We start from the raw sequence: 18,236 nt of genomic DNA on the forward strand, positions 1-18,236 counted from the left end.
GGAGATAACATGGCTTGATAATCCCTAAGCGGATACCTCTTCTGCAGGGTGTCAGTGCTGCCCTGTCATAGTAGAGATGGAAGCGAGCGAACATTCCGGAAGGAGTGAAATGGCAGTACGTGTTTAAATGGCTTTATCCCTGTTGATTGGGCAAAGACAGGAGAAAGTGGTTCAGTATCATTTAAGGGGTTGCAGTGGGACTAAGAGTTGCATTGGCATGGAATCTGTACAGTGGCAGTGAACTTTAATAGTGTCACCTTTTTAACCTCAGGAGTGAGCGATATGGAAAAAATGTGATATATTGATACACACTGGCCTTTATTCATCAAAGTTGCATAAAAAATAGTGCAGATTTGGCCACCTTTAATGACTGCTCTGCATCTGCTTTATAAAACTTTCGTACGGTGTGGAAACAAGTGGAAACAAATGACGAATCCGCTTCAGTGTATGAAGGCAAGCGGCAGCCTACCAGTGCAAAATTTACGTGTCATTTACATGGAGCACACCCTGATTCATGGTGGGGAATCATAAAATTACAGCATTTGTGAACTAATAGCTGTACTCATAGATAGAGTTTTAAGGGCCAAGCAGTGACTACGCTGTATTATGCTATATTATTGCAGTATATAAGATGCATTTGAGCTGGCTGTGTTTTATGTTTTGGGCGGAGTCAGTTGTGCAAAACAAAAGCAATGTATTGCATGTCTTTAAATGGAAAATGAAATATTTGCAGCATTATTTATACCAGTGTACATGTAAATTTCCCTTTTATACTGGATTGCCATGTTCATAAATTGATAGTGCTATTGTTACTTTGAGTTTGTATTCCTATTATTGGTATAGTAGATGATATTGATAATAGTTTTGGTTAGTTAATCACAAATCAAGCATTTTTTTCCGGTTCTTAAACTTTTGTACTTAATTTTACACACACTCCTACCATACATGAGTCTACATGTATACATTTGACTGCACAGATATGCCAAAGATGAAACTGATGAATAGCAAAACTTACAAAATAAGTGACATTTGCATGCCCTTAGTTTATGATCAGATTTGGCTATACGCAGCTCTGAAGAATAAGGGACTTTATATCACAATAACTAGTTTTTCTGAGATTTGCAGTTGAAATGCCAAATAATACAAGAAAAATAAGTACAGTGACTTGATTTGCTTTGTTACTGTATTCAAAATATTAGGGGACAGGATATATCAAACTGGTAAAAAATGAGGTAATGATAAAATGGGCTAACATTCAGTCAGCCCCTTGCTACTATGCTGTTATAATTTGACAGTCTTACCCCAATGATTGTTGTTCACAGGCACTCACAATTTGAGTCTAAATCTCCCTCTTCTTTGTTTTCCTTTGTTTTTGTTTCCAAGATTTCCAAGAACATTAATGATCACTGTGGCTTTTCTCAATGTTATTGCAATAAGAAAATCACAAACACAATAATGAAATTTTAGCTGATGATTAATTGCTATATAAATAATTGCAGTTAACAGTTTAACTGTCTTTTTTGAAAGATGGTTAAATTGTATTAAAGCCAAAGTGTCCATATTGGCTCACTAGCTTCCTTAGCTGTTGGTACTTAATAGCTCCCAACTGACAACGGACAGAACTCAAGCTCAAATGCACAAACATGTCTTAGCGGTGCCCCCTAAAGGAGTTATGGCACCTAGTTAGAAGATTTTAGTTAGGAGCTTTTGTTGTAAGACCCGTGGTGTTTCTCAATAAATACATTCACATATCATATTGCCCACTTCTGTTTAGCCCTCAGAAGAAAATGACCAGAATATTTTCATTGGCACTAAATGAAGAAACTCTTAAAATTACTGTGCATTGTTCATGAGGAAAAACAAGCATGTTTAATGTAGTGGAGGCCTTTGATTAATCACCACTTAACAGCTGCTGTGCCTTTTACAAAAATATATATAGTTTGACTTTTTTCACTTCCAGAATAAACAGCTATACAGCTATAACTTCCTCTGTAGCAGAACTGCAGGGACTTTTGTACCGCCAGCAGAGAGCTGGCAGAAAAATAACATGGGAACCTGTCAGAAAAATGAGCGTGCGTGTGTGAAAGAGAGGGATAGATAAAGGTGGGAGCACGCGGCGCTGGCTGGAGCCGGAGTGAGTTGAGTAAATAATCGGCGGTGTGTTTCGGCGCGGGCGCGGGGCTGGGGTGTCAGCGGGCGATGGATGAGTCCCCAGGCCTGATTGTAAAGCCCAGCAGGTTGTGTTGGTTGAGTGAGTCTGCACCGAGTGGGGTCTCAATCTTCCCCTTAATAGGCCACTGACAGATCCCTGCCACACACACACTCGCACACACTTGCAAGCACACACATAAATAAAGAGGGTCCTGACAGGGACCACTGCCTTAGTTTTGGCACATAGAGCTCGACACGGGGCTACACGCACACACATATACAGTTGCCATTGAAGCCGTATGAGTTCTGCAGCCATGTCGTTAAACAGTACGTAAGGTGGAACAGTGTAGTGAAGAACTCAGTGAGGGGTTGGGTGTGTAAGGCACGAGCTCTTTGACAAGCCAAATTTGTCATCCACTGGGACGCCCAAATAGCTCAGACTGCAATACAGATGAGTGCCGGGTGAAAAAGTGACTTCAAGCCAGCCAAGTAATCCTACAAGCTCACACGTAAACATGTACAGTACATACCAGCTTCAGGACACACACACACACACACACATTCACTCGTGTGTATTTGCCTTTGGCTCCCTTAAAGTCCAGTCATACACTGCCCAGCTCAAACAATAAATCACACACTCTGTAGCTCCCATAAAGACCCATAAGCCCTCACACAATGCACACACACGCTGCTGAGGTTTGATCACTGGTAAATGTTTGTGGAAGATGAATTCTCTTACTGATACCAAAGTGTGTTCGGGTGACAAATTGAGAGGGGCATGCAGTGTGGAAAGTGAGAAAAAGGAAGTGTGGGTGAGTTAGTTATGAGGCCATGAGTCGAGGTTGTAACACAGTGTTATGGCATTGTAAGAAATAAAAGTTATGTTGCATTACTAAGTTTTAAATACAGTACAAGGTCATGTCATAGAACCTGCCTGCATAGAGAAGCTTGCATGCAGGTAGGAAGTGCAAATAAACTCTTCATCTTTATTTTTACTGATGCCAGTTTAGAACTGAAGAAAATTTCAATAGTAACTTTACAGGAGAAGGCAATAACACTCTTACCTTATACTGTAATATGATGTAAAGATATTTTATTCCATGTGATTTTACAGCATTTCTATTGGTCCATTCATTATGAAATTTCCACATGACGTAAAGGACACCTTGTGTGTTGAAATGATGTAGACAAATAAAAATCAACAAAAATGGAGATGGTTTTCTTTGGACAGTGACGATATATTAGTGTATTGGTCACTAGGGATGAGTCAGAACTTTATATATTTAAATAGTCAGGAAAGTTGAATAGGAAATAATTTTTTGATAAAAAATGTAGCTTCTGTTATACATACTCATATTTAAGAATCCTGAGATGTTTTTACTCTATACTCCACCAGAGGACTGTGTTGGAGCCTGCACTTACCTTTGATCAGAGGTTGTAGTGCAGTGAAAGAAACTCATTTCCATTGTCATAATATAAAATTAGAGGCCCATAAAATGCTTACCTGTGTGGAGCTTGATCCGTGCTCTCCTGCTCATGGAGCAAGTAGCTTACCGAAACAGACAATTAATAAAAAACACACAGTACCTCCATCCTGAGCTACTATGCAGTAAAAAGACTTCAAATGTGATGATCATTCTCACTTCCATTGTTGTGTGTAAAATGTGTGAAGCAGTAATGGCTACTGTCACAACAAGCCTGCATCATCATAAGGAGCCTTTTAAGGAATTAAACATTATTTATTTCAGTAGATCTATACAGAGTATTGTAGTAGGCCTATATAGAAAAGTTTGTTCAAGGAATGCTCACTAAACAGCCTTACAGTGTATAAAAATGTTCTTGCAGTTCTTGTGTAAGTAGCTATTAGTGTGCTTTTGTAATTAGAAATTTTGTATTTTAGCTATTTATTTAATTAAGAGGTTGGTTAGATTTTTGTTTACACAGCAGAAAGAGGATCTCTACTTATGGCACATCTAGTAAGCAATTTAGTTTAAATTTATCGTTTCTCTTATCATTGTGATATTCAACACCTTTATTGATCATATTTTATCTCCATATCATCCAGCCCTAGTTACAATGCAACAAACATAGGACCATTAGCTAAAGTAACAGATGATTAGCATTTGTTTATCTTAAAAATTTTACATTGGGTGCTCTTCTCTGTGTAAATTTCAAGCCACATGTTCCCTACTATGGATTACGGGGGTCTGGCTTTAACATAGTACAGTAATAGTAAATTGCTGAGTGTTGTCTGCATAACACATCCCATATGCCTGACCTGAAGCCTTTACTATTGTATCTGGTGCTTTCATTTATTTTATTTATTTAGATATGTTTAGGGAGTTGTTAGAAGAGTATTTTTAAGCAATAATAAAAATAATAATAATAATAATAATAATAAAGAATAATAATACTAGCAAATTTCACTGAAATGCCCATACCTGGTGGGTAAACACTTGGAAACAATTTTTTGGTGATTACTATATCAGATATCTATATCCGTTCGAGCCATTTGGAGAAAAATCACAATCAAATCATCTCTTTTTCCCTTTAAAGCATGCCAATCCGAAGACTGGCAAGGACTGTTGTTGTATCGAGTTGGAAAAAAATTGGTATTCCAACAGTGCAAGCTCAGAATTTTGCTGCTAATGTTAATGCATTATAAATGGCCCATATCATGGATATGAATATCTCTTGTTAAAAGTAGAACAGTTCTTAGATGTAGTACGTAAATATTGTTAACATTTCAAAACTTAGAATTCACTTCACAGTCCTTGTTATTTATCTGTGGAAGCCTATTTTGAATTGATGATTTTTGTTGATGTCACAAAACCAACACATTTACATTTATCTTCCTGTCCAGCTTACAGTGCTTTAACTCACCTATTCATGTTGAAGTTATAAGCTGTAAATATGTAAAGCTGGAAAGTAATCACATAAAAATCAATTCTGACATAAATGTGGACCTAAAGTAAAAGATGCATTATTAAGCTCAGTCTCAAACTTTTCTACTTGTTTCTCTGGATGATGACCTGGACAACCAATGCTATACATGGCACAATAAGCAAAAGCAAACTGAATTAAAGGACTAAGGAAACTGTATGTTTTTATGTAGATCAGTTTCTTAATTGCAGTGAGGAATGTACTAACAGTAGCTCATTATCTTGACATCGACCAAGTTATTTCAGCTGCTGTTGACTGTAGCCAGTGGTCGGCAGTTGACCAGCTTTAATGGTCATTGAGTGCCTATACAGAAACATTAGTTGATATATCGACACAGGCTCCGTTTATCGATTGTCTGATATATTAGTAAATCGATATTGATAATCAATCAGTCTCCAGTTCCCTGTCGTTTTTTTCTTTATTCCTCCCTTCTAGTGTTTCTACTCTTCTTTCCTTCTTTTCAGCCTCTTCCTTTTCTGTCTGCACTCATTAGAAAGATAAAGTGTTGTCAGGGACTCTGAGAGGAGTGAGGAGCAGAGACGTATGTGTGAGCGTGTGCGTGCGATGGAGGGAAAAGTAGAAAAGTAGTTATGTTTCTTCAAAACATTTTACTCCGTGCTGTAATGGAGCAGTACGATGATTACATGGCTGTCCTAAAACCAATCTGCTCCACTCTGTGATGACGAGCATTGCTTATGAACTGGATATTAGATAATTATGGCATTGTAAGACTTTTGGGGGGAAAAATTGAAGTATAGCTAAAGGCTTCTTTCCTGTGTTGTTGAATAACCTTTTCAGGATTTCTTAAGTTCTGTAAGTAATTCCATTCTCCCGCTGACTTGTCTAACATGCTAAATGGTATTTGGTGGGAATAAATCTTTGGGGTTTTTAGCGTTGGCGTGAAAAGGCAGCGAGCGAAAAGCCGCCATGCAGAGTCCATCTTTTACTCAGCCTGCATGCACGCATGTCACCTCCGCCCAGCCACTCATAAAGCAGCATGATGGATAAATGAAGAAATAAAGAAATAAATAAAAGCCACACTTATTCTCTCCCTCTGCTCTCTCCCTCCGTCTCTCCTCTGATGGATTTGTGAAATGATATAACGAATGAGACCTAAAGAGAAAGGAGAGGAAGAGAAGGGGGTGGGGGGTGCAAGAGAGACAGAGGATATGATTTATTAGGCTGATAAAAATTCAGCCTTTGTTATTCCTTCATTTTTACATGTGCAGCTTATTAAGGAGCGCACCTGCCAGTGAAAGGGAGTTTGTCAGTGGATGAGCGAGTCTGCGGTCCGTGTGTGTGAGTGCGCAGAGCTACTGAATTTCACGGCATTAGAAGCACTGACTGACTCATACTGGTGCCCATTACCGTGAAACCTTGGAAGAATTTGGTACTGATGTTCCGTTGTTCCATGAACATCAGGGGGCGTAAAGATAATGTATAAAGAAACACTCTGATACCACATGGTGTCCCAGAACCACATGTGGTTCTTATTGCCAACTGTGAGCGACAAATACCTTTTGATGAAACTAACTTTTCCATAAAACCGAAAGAAAAGCACCAGTGCTGAATAAGTATGCCCCTGTAACAAATCCAGGTCAAACTCCCTATAGTTAAATGCTCAGAGATTGAGGTTTTAGCAATCCACATGACAAGGAAGAGTTATAGAAGCCAAAATTTGCATGAGGTGGTTGGTCACCATTGATTGGTGATGTGACGTGGCAGTCATTAATATCCTTCTGTCATTTGTCTGTTCTTCCGTAGGCTCTTCATGTTCTTCAGTACGGAGTCCAGCATCTCTGAAGGTCATCAAAACCCGCTACAAGATTGACACGCGGAGAGCACAATTCCAGCAGCACAACTCTGCCCTGTCCTACAGAGTCAAGAGAATCCAATCAGCCAGGTACATATACATACACATACTCAAGTTAGGGCCAGTTGATATGAACATGTTTGTCATAATATTCATTTTTATGAGCTAAAAATTCAAATAAGCAGTAATACTGGTTGATATAATTTTATATGGACAAATATGAATATGAATGAATCAAACTACTGTGCTTTCAAAAGCAGTGCTTTACTGACTGATTCACTTGTCAGATATTATTTAAGTTTCAGTTGACTGCCTCCCTTAGTTGCTGTTGTCTTGTTCTCCAATCTCTCAGTTCATGCTACCTTGTGGTATCTGTAGCACTTGTGCTAACAGATTAAAAAGTTTATTAGCACAAAGAAAAATTCTGAAAATGTGTGCAGAGCAGTACCTCTGACAGCATTTTATTATTCAAATGTAAACTGGCTTAACAGGATGTTCAGTGGAGACGTGTTTGAGAGCTGACGATATGAATGTGAGCCAATTTAAATAAAAAAATACTTTCTAGATGTTTATTCAAACCAGGAAATCTTTTAGCAACTGGATGTTAAGGCAACAAATGTTCATGTCCAAAAAGTAGGAGGTTTGAGCTAAGAAAGCTGCTCCTTCAGATAGGCCAGTGCTAATCAGAGCAACATCAGATGCAGAGGAGGATGCATCATCTTTATACATGAGGTCTTTTAGCAAACTTTAATGGCAGAGTAAAAATGATGGCATGAATACGAGGGCAGTAAAATTGATCTTTACACAGAATGCTTTTAATCGCAAATGTGAGCACTGTACAGTCCTGTTTAATCATACTAAAATGATTTTTAGCAAATACAGTAACCCAAATAAAGTTTAGCTTACTTTAGAGCCAGTATAATTCTGCCCGTTCATAATTTTGACATTGAGCTGTGACTGTGGTCTTCGACAGAGTTTAATCCGAAACCTTTTCAACTTCAGGAGTGAAAAGAAAACATCACCATCTCCAGCTGATGAGGATAGCATGTGTCTGAATTAAACACTCCTTATTAACACCTTTCCATCATTTTTTAGCCTTATAATTGAGTAATCTCGCAAACTCACAAAGTGGGTGGAGCTTTTAGCAATAATGTTATCCTCATGGTTAGGCTCAGGTGCATTTAAAGTTTACCTATTTCAGCTTACTAGTTACCTGTGTTGCGAACAGCTATGAACAATTGGTTACTGCCAGCTAGGCAGCCTGTGTGAAGATTGTTATAGATGGTTAAGGGCATAAAACCATTTGAATTTCCAAAAAAGTTTGAATGATGTTAGAGTCTTGACTTCATTACAACATATAAAAAGCTGTGTAACCAGTGTAACCTTTATATCAGGCAATCTTATCAGCCTGTCATCATATTGGTTTGTTACTTGTATTTTAAATCGGTTGTGGACTGTCTGCAGACTTACCACATCTCATATTTGTTCAGAGGTTTTCAACAGCATTATATTCAGTGAGTCTGGTTCCATCATAAAAGAAGTTTGTATTTGTGTGTGTGTATGTGTGTATGTGTGATTGGGTGCCCTCCAGCCCACACACAATCTTAGCCCACCACAACCAATTACAGGCCTGATTAAAGCCTCTCTGTTGACACATTGCGTTTTTAACAGTCCCTCAGAAGCACCATAATAAAACACTAACTAACTGGCTGGCCCTAATAACACTACGAGATATAAGCACCTCATCACCAATAATATTATGACAGGAGGAAGGTGCTGTTCATCATGGTAATCTATTACTCAGACCATAAACATGTTGCTATAATATAGTCCATGCCCACATGGGAACACATGAGTAGGCACCGAAATGTGGCTTTTAAATGATAGCTTTTAATGGCCACTGTCTGCTAGAGATGAGTTTATAAAACCATTAATGCAGTCCGTAAAAAAGGCTTTAGATAATTGAGAGTGGACATGCGAGAAAAGAGAGTTTGGAGTAAACAGAAATGGGGCAGTGCTGTTGTGTTTTTTCTCTGTTTTTTATAAATTAGCATTTGTTCACTTTAACTAATTGACACTCTGCCCTTCTTCTGTGGTCATTTAAAGCCCCACTATACATTTTTATGGTATGAAACTGGTGCACAAGGCTAAGTTTATAGGCCAGGGTCATACAAAATGTGTGAGGACTGGAGAAAAAAATGATATATGAGTTATTGGAAGGGCAGCTGATTAGATGTGGATTACATGTGAGTATTTACTGAAGTAAATACTGAAAACTTTTGCATGGATTTTCAAAACCAGGCAAACATGTGTGTTAGTGTCTTAAGTGTGTTGTTATGAGGCTTACTTTATCATTATCAGCAGTCAGAAATATGTGGTAATGTGACCACAATATGCATGAGCAGTCTGTGTTACAGTTTCACAAATTAGAGATTTTTTTAGTCTGGAGTAGAATTTCAACCTAAACTATTTAGCTTGCGATCCTCTGTGAAACCGTAGTAAATCAAATGGTAGTCTGATGTTGCATTTACAAATATTTATGTAAATCAATGGTAAAACACATTTTAATGATGGCATGCAGTGTAAAAAATGAATTGTAAATTGTATTCACTTTAAAAGAGTTTAGTAGGCTTGAACATTTTATTTGAAAAATTGTTCTTTTAACTGTACACTGAAAGGTTATTTTAGGACCAAAAGTGGTTGTACACATGTATTCTGTTCCTACTGGAGGCCCAGCTGAACAGCTCCCACTAAACCTGGCAATTAACGCATGAGTTGAACTGAGTGAGCTGAGTTGAATACCCTGTTCTACACTGTAAGAACTGAACGACAGATCATCTTAAAATTCTAAGGCAACTTACTTGACAGCTATTTTTTCCCCTCCTAACTCAGCTTGTGAGCAGTGGTGAATGAGATATGCGAAAGTGAAGAGCCCTTTTTAGAAGAACCCTCCATATAATGTAAAGGCTCTATATCATCAGCCTTTATTTTTGAGGATGCAGTATATTTATGAACTGGACGGAGGTTTGGTGGCACAAAAAAGTGAGAATGAATTATTGAGATTTGTTAAGACATAATTAAAGATAGGAAGCCTTTCTGTTGAAAGAGAGTAAGAGGTTGGAGGGGTGAATCCTGGGTGATTGCAGTTTATAAGCTCTAGTCTGCTTGGTGTCTATGGAAAATCACATTTGCTTAATGGTGTAAATGAATCACTCATCCATATGGGTGTAAATATTTTACCCCGAGTGTTATCTACAGAGAAAAGATTATCTTCCATAGTAAATTCCCACACACCACCTCTCAGACTCGCTCATGTAGAAAAGAGAGGCTGTGTCATGCATTACATGTTAAGAGCACTGCCACACTAAATGAAACGCTCAGCTCTACCCTTTTCTCTTTTACACACTCCTGCTCTCATCTCTCTTCTTTCTTTCACTAGCCTCTCTTCTTTCTTTGCGAGAGTGCTGTAAGATGGCTTTGTGGATCTGCCATTACCCTGCTAACTTTACTGAAATCATGTGTTAGAGCTCTGTTGGAAACTGTTCTTTAAGGCAGTGTGTGTTGTTAGATGTTAAAGAACAGACTTTATCAGTAAAACTGGAGTTGATGGTAGTGATTAAACTTCATTATGACAACAACAGCTTTTTCATAGCACTCAGAGCTGTTTTAAAGAGTGGGCTGCATTTTTTACAGTAGTAGTGATACATGCACAGCCTTGAACGTCTGTCGAAAGTCTATTTAAAGTCTGTCACAGTCCAAAAACATGGTCAGTGTTTTTGGTACATACACCATTTTACAGACTAAAAAATAGGAAGTTTATCTTGTCTGAGCTTTAGTATCTTTAGCTTACACTGTGTGGGATAATGAATCCAACTCACTTATTGGAGTTGCATTGTTTGTCATGAACTTGCAACACAGATCAGACAAAATAATAATAAAGAAAATGTCTGATTTTTTTGGAGGACAAAAAAACAGTTTCCTTCACTTTCTTCTGTTTTTCTTCAAGCAATTGAACATGTGAAAATGTGTTTGCTGCCAAAGACACTGAATGTACAAATTTTGATTTTCTGTAATTCATTGACTATTAGAATTCTCTGTAGTACAACATTATTAGAGCACATATATTAATGGATATAATTATTGGAAAGGGAGGCGTTTTGGCCTTACTCTTTAGCATAGAAGTTTTAATCTGTGCTTGACGCAAACAAATGAGCCACCACAAAAAAACTTTTGTTGTGCTTGTAGTACTTGCTGCAAGTCCAAAAATATACATCTTTTCTTTCACAGTTGGGAGGGTTACTTGAAAAATGTATTCCAGTACAGAATACATGTTAAATAACATGTAACCTAATCCAAAGGATTACTATATTAAAGTAATATAATCTTACTTTTCATTACTTTTGGATTTACTGTCTTTTTATGTCTTTTTTAAGTCATAGTAAAATTTTTAAATCTATAAATTAGCCGAAACAGGAAAACTGGTTTGTTTCATGAAACAAAATTATATAGGTGACATAATTGCCGAAACTATGCCAATGGCATAGCCAGAATTTCAGTTTAGAGGGGGGCTAGCTCAGAAGCAGTATGTTCCAGAGAAATTGTTGTAATAATAAAGAAACAACTAGCCAACAGCCTACTTCACTGAAACTTACGCAAACAAAGGAAAAATGTAATTTTTAATACAACATGCAGCTGCTGACCTTGCATTTAACTACCTGGTTAATTTACTGCACACTACAGTGGTTAAAGCTCTACCTAGTCCTGCCTTTACAGCGCTAACCATTGACGTCTAGGCCAAATGATTGTATACTGCAATTGTCTCATTTTCATTACCGTGATCAACTTCACTTGGAGATGCATCACCATACATGAAATTTGTTAAAAGTAGAATTTGCTGGGACCCAACCTGAAATCTGAAAAAGTGTTGTGTGTACCGAGTGGTTTTAACGTAATCCTGCTAGTGATCTAGTTAGCTTTTCTACAGTCTAATAGTTCTTAACGTGTTTTTTTGGTAAAGAAAATGGTTCTATAAAACCATAAAGTTTCAAATAACCCTTTGCATGATTAAAAGGTTCTTTGCATCATAAAAAAGTTCTGCAGATGGATGTAGAACATGCTTAAGATGGTTCTGTATAGAACTTTTTTGAAAAGGTTCTATATAGCACCAAAAAGGTTCTGCTATTGTTGCAGTGTCAAGCTTGTTCTACATTCTACCTCCATCTGAAGAACCTTTTCATGATGCAAAGAACCTTTTATTCATGCAAAAGGTTCTTTGAGAGTTCATGGTTCCATATAAAACCATTTTTTACTAAAGAACCCTTGAAGAACCATCTTTTCTAAAAGTGTAATGTGCCTATAATCTGAATGACCTTTTTTGTATTCTGATTATGTGATGCCTATACAGGTATTCTGTCACTGCCCATCCTTGTTTTCATTATATGCAGATTGTCTGTGTTTTGGCTGCAGATGATTAACACCGGTTTCACCCAAATTCTAGATCTGGGTAGATTAAGATGCTGATCACTTTTCATTTTAGTTGATATTATCAACATAACAATTTCAGTTAAAAAGTAGAACCTTTGAAATATTTACATGAATCTCAGAATTTCTTAATATTTGGTGAGTCTCCCTTTTGCTTTAATGGCATCGTGCACTCGAGAGCTGTCTGAACGTGATCTTCCCCTAAACTGAAGAAATTAGACAAAATAAAATCTGACCCACAAATGTCACAGATTTGCTTTTGCAGCATCTTGAATTTCTTCTTGATTTTACTTGTGAGAACTTCTGTTTGTTTTAAATTTTTTACAATTCTGAAACTTTCTGTTGTTTTATTTTCAGGTTTAAGTGGGAAAAAAATCACAGATTTTCAATGTGGTTTCAGACTTTTGGACCCCCCTGTATGAGTGTGTTTCAGTTAATCATGGCTATTTAGCAAATCCATGAAGATTCTGCTTGCATTTCAGTTCAGTTCAAATCAAATACATTTGTCTATAGATGAAAAGGAGTGTGTGCATGTCGACACCGGCATGCACAGTGCTTCATTTGTTTAATTCAGATTTTGTGAGACAGTGTGCTTGTCTCCGGACTGAGCATTGAGCTCTGGTGACTTATCACTATTCATTTAGCTCCCTGCAATAAATATTGATTCATCAAGGGATTTTCAATTTGAACCACTGTGACGCTGCGTGAAATATTACAAGAGTAAGAGAAATGAGAAGGAGAACAGCTGAGGGAGTGTCCCTGCTTAGTACATGAATGTTCTTTATCTGGTGTGAAGATTTCTGGCATTTCGGTGTCCATGCATGCAGCAGTCAAGCTGCACATCTTATAAAACGCAGATATCTAATTAGTCATTTTTGGATCTCATATTTCTGTATATTGTAGAAAGTAATTGACTCAGACAGGTAGTTTACCAGCCGGTACTCGAGTCATTCCCAGCCCATTCCCCTATTACCACAGACACGTTCACACATGGGGACTGAGACCTCAGTGCAGTGACCCGGTGTGTGTTGGGTAGAGTGGGAGTGTGCAGTCAGCAGTGCGCGCTGGCCTGCACTGGGTGATTGAGTGTTTAGGGCGACTGGGTGGGGGAGGAATGGCCCTCGTAAATCGCCAGCCACCACCAGAAAATAGATATAATCTCAACATTAACTACATTAATAGTAGCAGGAGTTGAATTAAGAAAGCCATAAAGCATGGACGCTCAGGCATAAATTACGCAAGCACACGCGTGCACATACATTCAGAGCCCCTCCCCTCATTCTTTTTCCCCCCTCACACACACATACACTCTGTCTCTCTCTTATTCTCTCACTCTTTCACTCTGTCTCTCTCTCTCTCTCTCTCTCTCTCTCTCCCTCTCTCTTTCTTTCATCTTTCTTTCTGTGGTGCTCATGTCTATCCAATTACTATTCCATCTTTCCATCTCTGACTTTTTCATGGCTGCACAATATAGACAAAATATCATTATTGTGATTATATTGAGATTATATTGCGTTTGCGTTATGTTTTGGAAACATATCCAAAACAAACCTTGTGAAACAAAACTTTCTCTCTCCATTTTTGTCCGTTTTGTGTGTGTTTTTTTTTCATAATTTGAAAATGCTAGTTGTTGTTTATGCTGTATCGAAAGTTCATATGACAAATAGACCAATAGAAAAGGTCCAAAATGATTTAGAATAAAAACTTGTTACGTTAAGTTACATTTAAAGTTAAACATGTTTTTGCTTCTACTGTTAAGTTACCATTTTAGAGTTGTTTTTAACGGACAGAGGTAGTTTCTGAAATGAATGGGTGAATCTGTAACACTGTGCTTGAACCCTGTTACATAACATTGGCAAACACATTGCCACCTCTGGTTCCTGTCACCATCACTGTAATGAAATCATCTCTCTGATAGGTTTCTCCACAGTGCATCATTACACATCAAACCGCTCTGAATAACTTTGCTTACATCTCATTGATGGAATTATTCAAAAATCTTGAAAAAAATCATAATGTACACAGCAAAAATTGGCATGTAACTTCAATTTTTTTTTTCTTTTTGGTGGTTGAGAGGGTTGAAGAATAGATTTTGTTATTTTGACCAAGATAATTTACTTTTCTTGGATTACATGGTTACTTTGATTAATCTAAACACTCACAGAAATGCTAATCTGTGACTGTAATTAGATGTCTTGTGTACAAGGTGTGATACTTGTTAGCTCCTTTAGCTCATTAGCTTACTGAAGAGGTTGCCTCTATTACTCATCCAATCTGAAATCATACCAGGGTGCCTCAGCTGTTTTTGAATGATAAAACATGTGCAACACCAGTGCTGTCACCTAAAAAAGGAAGTCTACAGTACTGAATTGTTTTTTTTTGCCTCTTTTTGTGTGTTTTTGCTTCCCTTTGATTGGTCAGATATCTGTTCATGAACTCTTATGAGTACTTGAATATCAAAATTAGTCAGAATGCACATCTCTAGCTAATAGTGCAAAGCAACAAACAATTTTGATTGGTTAGAAGGCTCATTTGCTAATCACAGCCTTCTGAGGCATCAGCACTGCAGTCATTAAATGTGCAGCCCTAGTTTGTAACTCATTGCCCTTCCTGGCAGGATTTCATAGCTCAATTCTTAGACAAGAAACAATATTTTCAGATTAATTTGTGACAGAAAGAATTGATTCTTTCTTTAATTCTGGACACTCTGGTTTTTAGTGTTGTTGTATCCAAAATGCACATATATACACTAGGTCCAATGTTCACTTGGACTCCGGGACTGGAGAAAGCTACACACATATGCTTACTTACTCCAACACATTCTTAACACGCACAGTCATGTGCAGAGTGTGGGTCAGGCGGCTGGCGTGGCCTTCATCAGGTTTAGTGCTCTAGTATTGATCAGTACAGGATGTGGGAGAGAGTCGGTAATAAACCCAGCGTTGCTCACTTTTCTCCTTCTCTCCATCCCAGTCATCACATCTTCAGAAGGAAGTGGAGAGTAAGGACATGGCTCCTGAAAAGTGCTTTTTGGAAGTTAGATTACACGCTAACACAGAAATGTAGAATTGCCTGAACAACATTGTAGTATGAGCAGAATATGCAGTCGTGTGCAAAAGTTAGAGACCACCCTTCATTTATTTAATTTCCAGTCAAATCAGCCAGTAAGTACATGTAATTATTTTTTCAGAATATTTCTGCACTGTAAAAAATGGCTTGTCAGATCTACCTAAAAAAATTACTTCATGCGGTAACAAGCAATTGAACTAGTTTTATTCAACTTAAAAAACTACATTGATTGAAAGAATCATTCATTCAAAGTATTCATTTAGATTGAATAAAACTAGTTAATTTACTTGTTACCGCATAAGTAATTTTTTAGGTAGATCTGACAAGCCACTTTTTCCAGTGTGAGGAGGTTGAGTAGAATCTTGTAACTAAATAGTAACTCACTTAAATAAGGAAGAGGAAAGTCAAAGAAAAACAAGTGAGGGAAAAAACAGGAATTTCCAAATTGTTGTTCAAAAGCTTTCATCTTCAAAAGAGAGGAGAAAATCTAGCTCTACTCTTGGGTCAGATCTGAAAAAAATGCACAGGTGTTTCTGTCCATTCTTCCACTGTGAGACGACAACTCAACACTATGAGTCTGAAATAATGTGTAGCTGTCAAAAAGCTGTTACTGGGAAAAGGAAGTAGCCCAACAAGAGGAAAATGATGCTTCTGGGTGCTCAAAAAAATGGACTGACCACCTCAGAGGCCAGACCTCAAGATCGTTGAAAGTGTGTGGGATTGCTTGCATCATTAGAAGCAGAAAATGCAACCAACTTCGGAGGTGTGGAAAAATAGCCCTGCAGATTACTTTGAAAAGCTGAAAGCAAGTCCTGAAAAAGAACGATAGCTATAATAGCAAAAGACACAGTAAATACTGAAAAAAATGATATTCTGAGTTATTGTGGCTCTTATGCAATTTTCTATTAAATATGTTTTGTTTTTTTTTGTTTTTTTTTTTTCATTTTTTCCTGATGCTGAAAAATTAATAGCTTCTACTTAATGCTTAAACTTACATAATGCGTATTTAAATAAACGAAAGGTGGTCTCTGACTTTTTTACAGTACTGTATGTTTGTGTAACAATTTTATATGACACCAAGGAATTGTGCAACACTTTGCTACTATCATAACAAAAACTTGTATCTACGAAACTGGAACTTTACAGCAGAAGGAAAAAAAGTTCTAAACTTTAAGGTGTTTTAATAGTTTTTAGTTAATTTCAGCTTCATCTGTTTGTCATGAGGTGTTCATGCAATGTAAAGGGTCACTAGCAATTTGAAATAGTGTAGGAAAAATAATGTAGTTTTGAGGTTTTATGACAGGGATGATATAAGAGCTATACATGTTTTAAAGAACTGATGACACAGAGAATGAAATAGAATGATATAGTTGATATATTTAAACCTTATCACCTCTTCTTAAACATCCTCTTTCTCTTCTTCGTTGTCTCCTCATTCCACTTTGCATCAATTTGCTCTCTGTGCTTCCCTCCAGTATGTTTCCTCATTGAAGCTAATTTCAAATGAGTCCCACCTGCCTCTTTACAAAATAATACTGCTCCTTTAATAGTCTTTAGCACATTGATAGCTCTTGATTCCTCCATTACCTAGTTTGCTTAAAGCAAAGAGCCATTGAAACAACAGAAATTAGCTAAATGAAGCTAGCTAGCTCATTTCAAGGGTAACTCTTTTTTTCCTTTCCTCAGGATGAGCTTACTAATGCTTTCTCTGCAAACAGATAGGTCAGACAAGCATTATTGTGAATGCCCGTGTGGCTTGCGAATTCTTCGCCGTCACCAAAACAAAAGTCACATCGTTAATCACTCTGCCGGAGTGCTGATTCGCTCTCTCCTTCATCTGTGCTCATCCCACGGTCGAAACGCACCGCGGCACACGCCCTCACATACACGCTCAAGCAACAAAGCACCGCTTGTTCAACTCGAGCATACATGCTGATTGGTAGTGTGAGCTGTGTGAAACACATATAGCATCTAGCTTTCCTTTAACTTCCTTTATGAACCAGTAAGTTCACAGCAGCGCAAAACTGTTTTGTAGACGCCTCAAGCTGTGCAAGTGGTGAAGTATGAACGCTTGTTTCTACTCTGGGCAGCTCGCACATTCATTGCCTGCCCACAGCAGTTTTGGAAGGGAGTAAAGTAGCTCAGATTTAAATGAATAATTTTTAAAACATGGAACAAGATGGATGTCTTTTTTGGGGGACGCAGGTGTAAACCATTCAGTCTTGCTGATTATTTGCTTATTGTGCCCCCTGAATGTGCCAGGTAGCAGCTGAATGAGAGATTTGTGTCTACTGGGAGTGATAGTTTGCTATAATAGCTTTTATTTTGGCAGTATGATTTACACGAACAAATGCGCTAATGTATTTTTACTCTTAAAGATAGTTTGCAAAAATATCTAATACACTTACATAGCATCATCTTAGCATTTTGTATCTGTGGGAGTTGTGCTTTTTAAAAAGATGGGCACCGAAGCTAATACTAGAGCCTGACGAAGGGAAGTGGAAATCCTGTGCGAATGCAAAAGAAATCAGTTACACACGTGCAATAGACCAATAGATCTTTATTCAAATACTTTGTTGAGTCCAAGTACACATGGAGGTTGTAATCAGTCATTCAGTCAGTTATTTGTGAGATGTTGTAACTGTATGATGTGCAATAATGAACAACATTTCCCTGCTACCCAAGCCCTCTCCTCAACACAGTTGTTTGAGCCACGATGAAGGTTAAATTCTAAAATTTGTGGTAGTTGTAGTCCATCAGGTAACACTAGAGAACAAAT

General features: G+C 37.6%; 1 protein-coding gene across 1 annotated transcript in view; it reads left to right on the forward strand.

The window, feature by feature from the left end:
- The window catches only part of zc3h3 (zinc finger CCCH-type containing 3), an 89,013-nt gene that overhangs the window by 41,481 nt on the left and 29,296 nt on the right, over window positions 1-18,236 (forward strand). The window contains exon 6 of the mRNA XM_036561800.1: window positions 6,859-6,997. Coding sequence (XP_036417693.1) covers window positions 6,859-6,997 — 139 coding nt within the window. The remainder of the gene's footprint in view (window positions 1-6,858; window positions 6,998-18,236) is intronic.

Source organism: Colossoma macropomum, unplaced genomic scaffold (assembly GCF_904425465.1).
Source record: "Colossoma macropomum unplaced genomic scaffold, Colossoma_macropomum, whole genome shotgun sequence".
Classification (NCBI taxonomy): domain Eukaryota; kingdom Metazoa; phylum Chordata; class Actinopteri; order Characiformes; family Serrasalmidae; genus Colossoma; species Colossoma macropomum.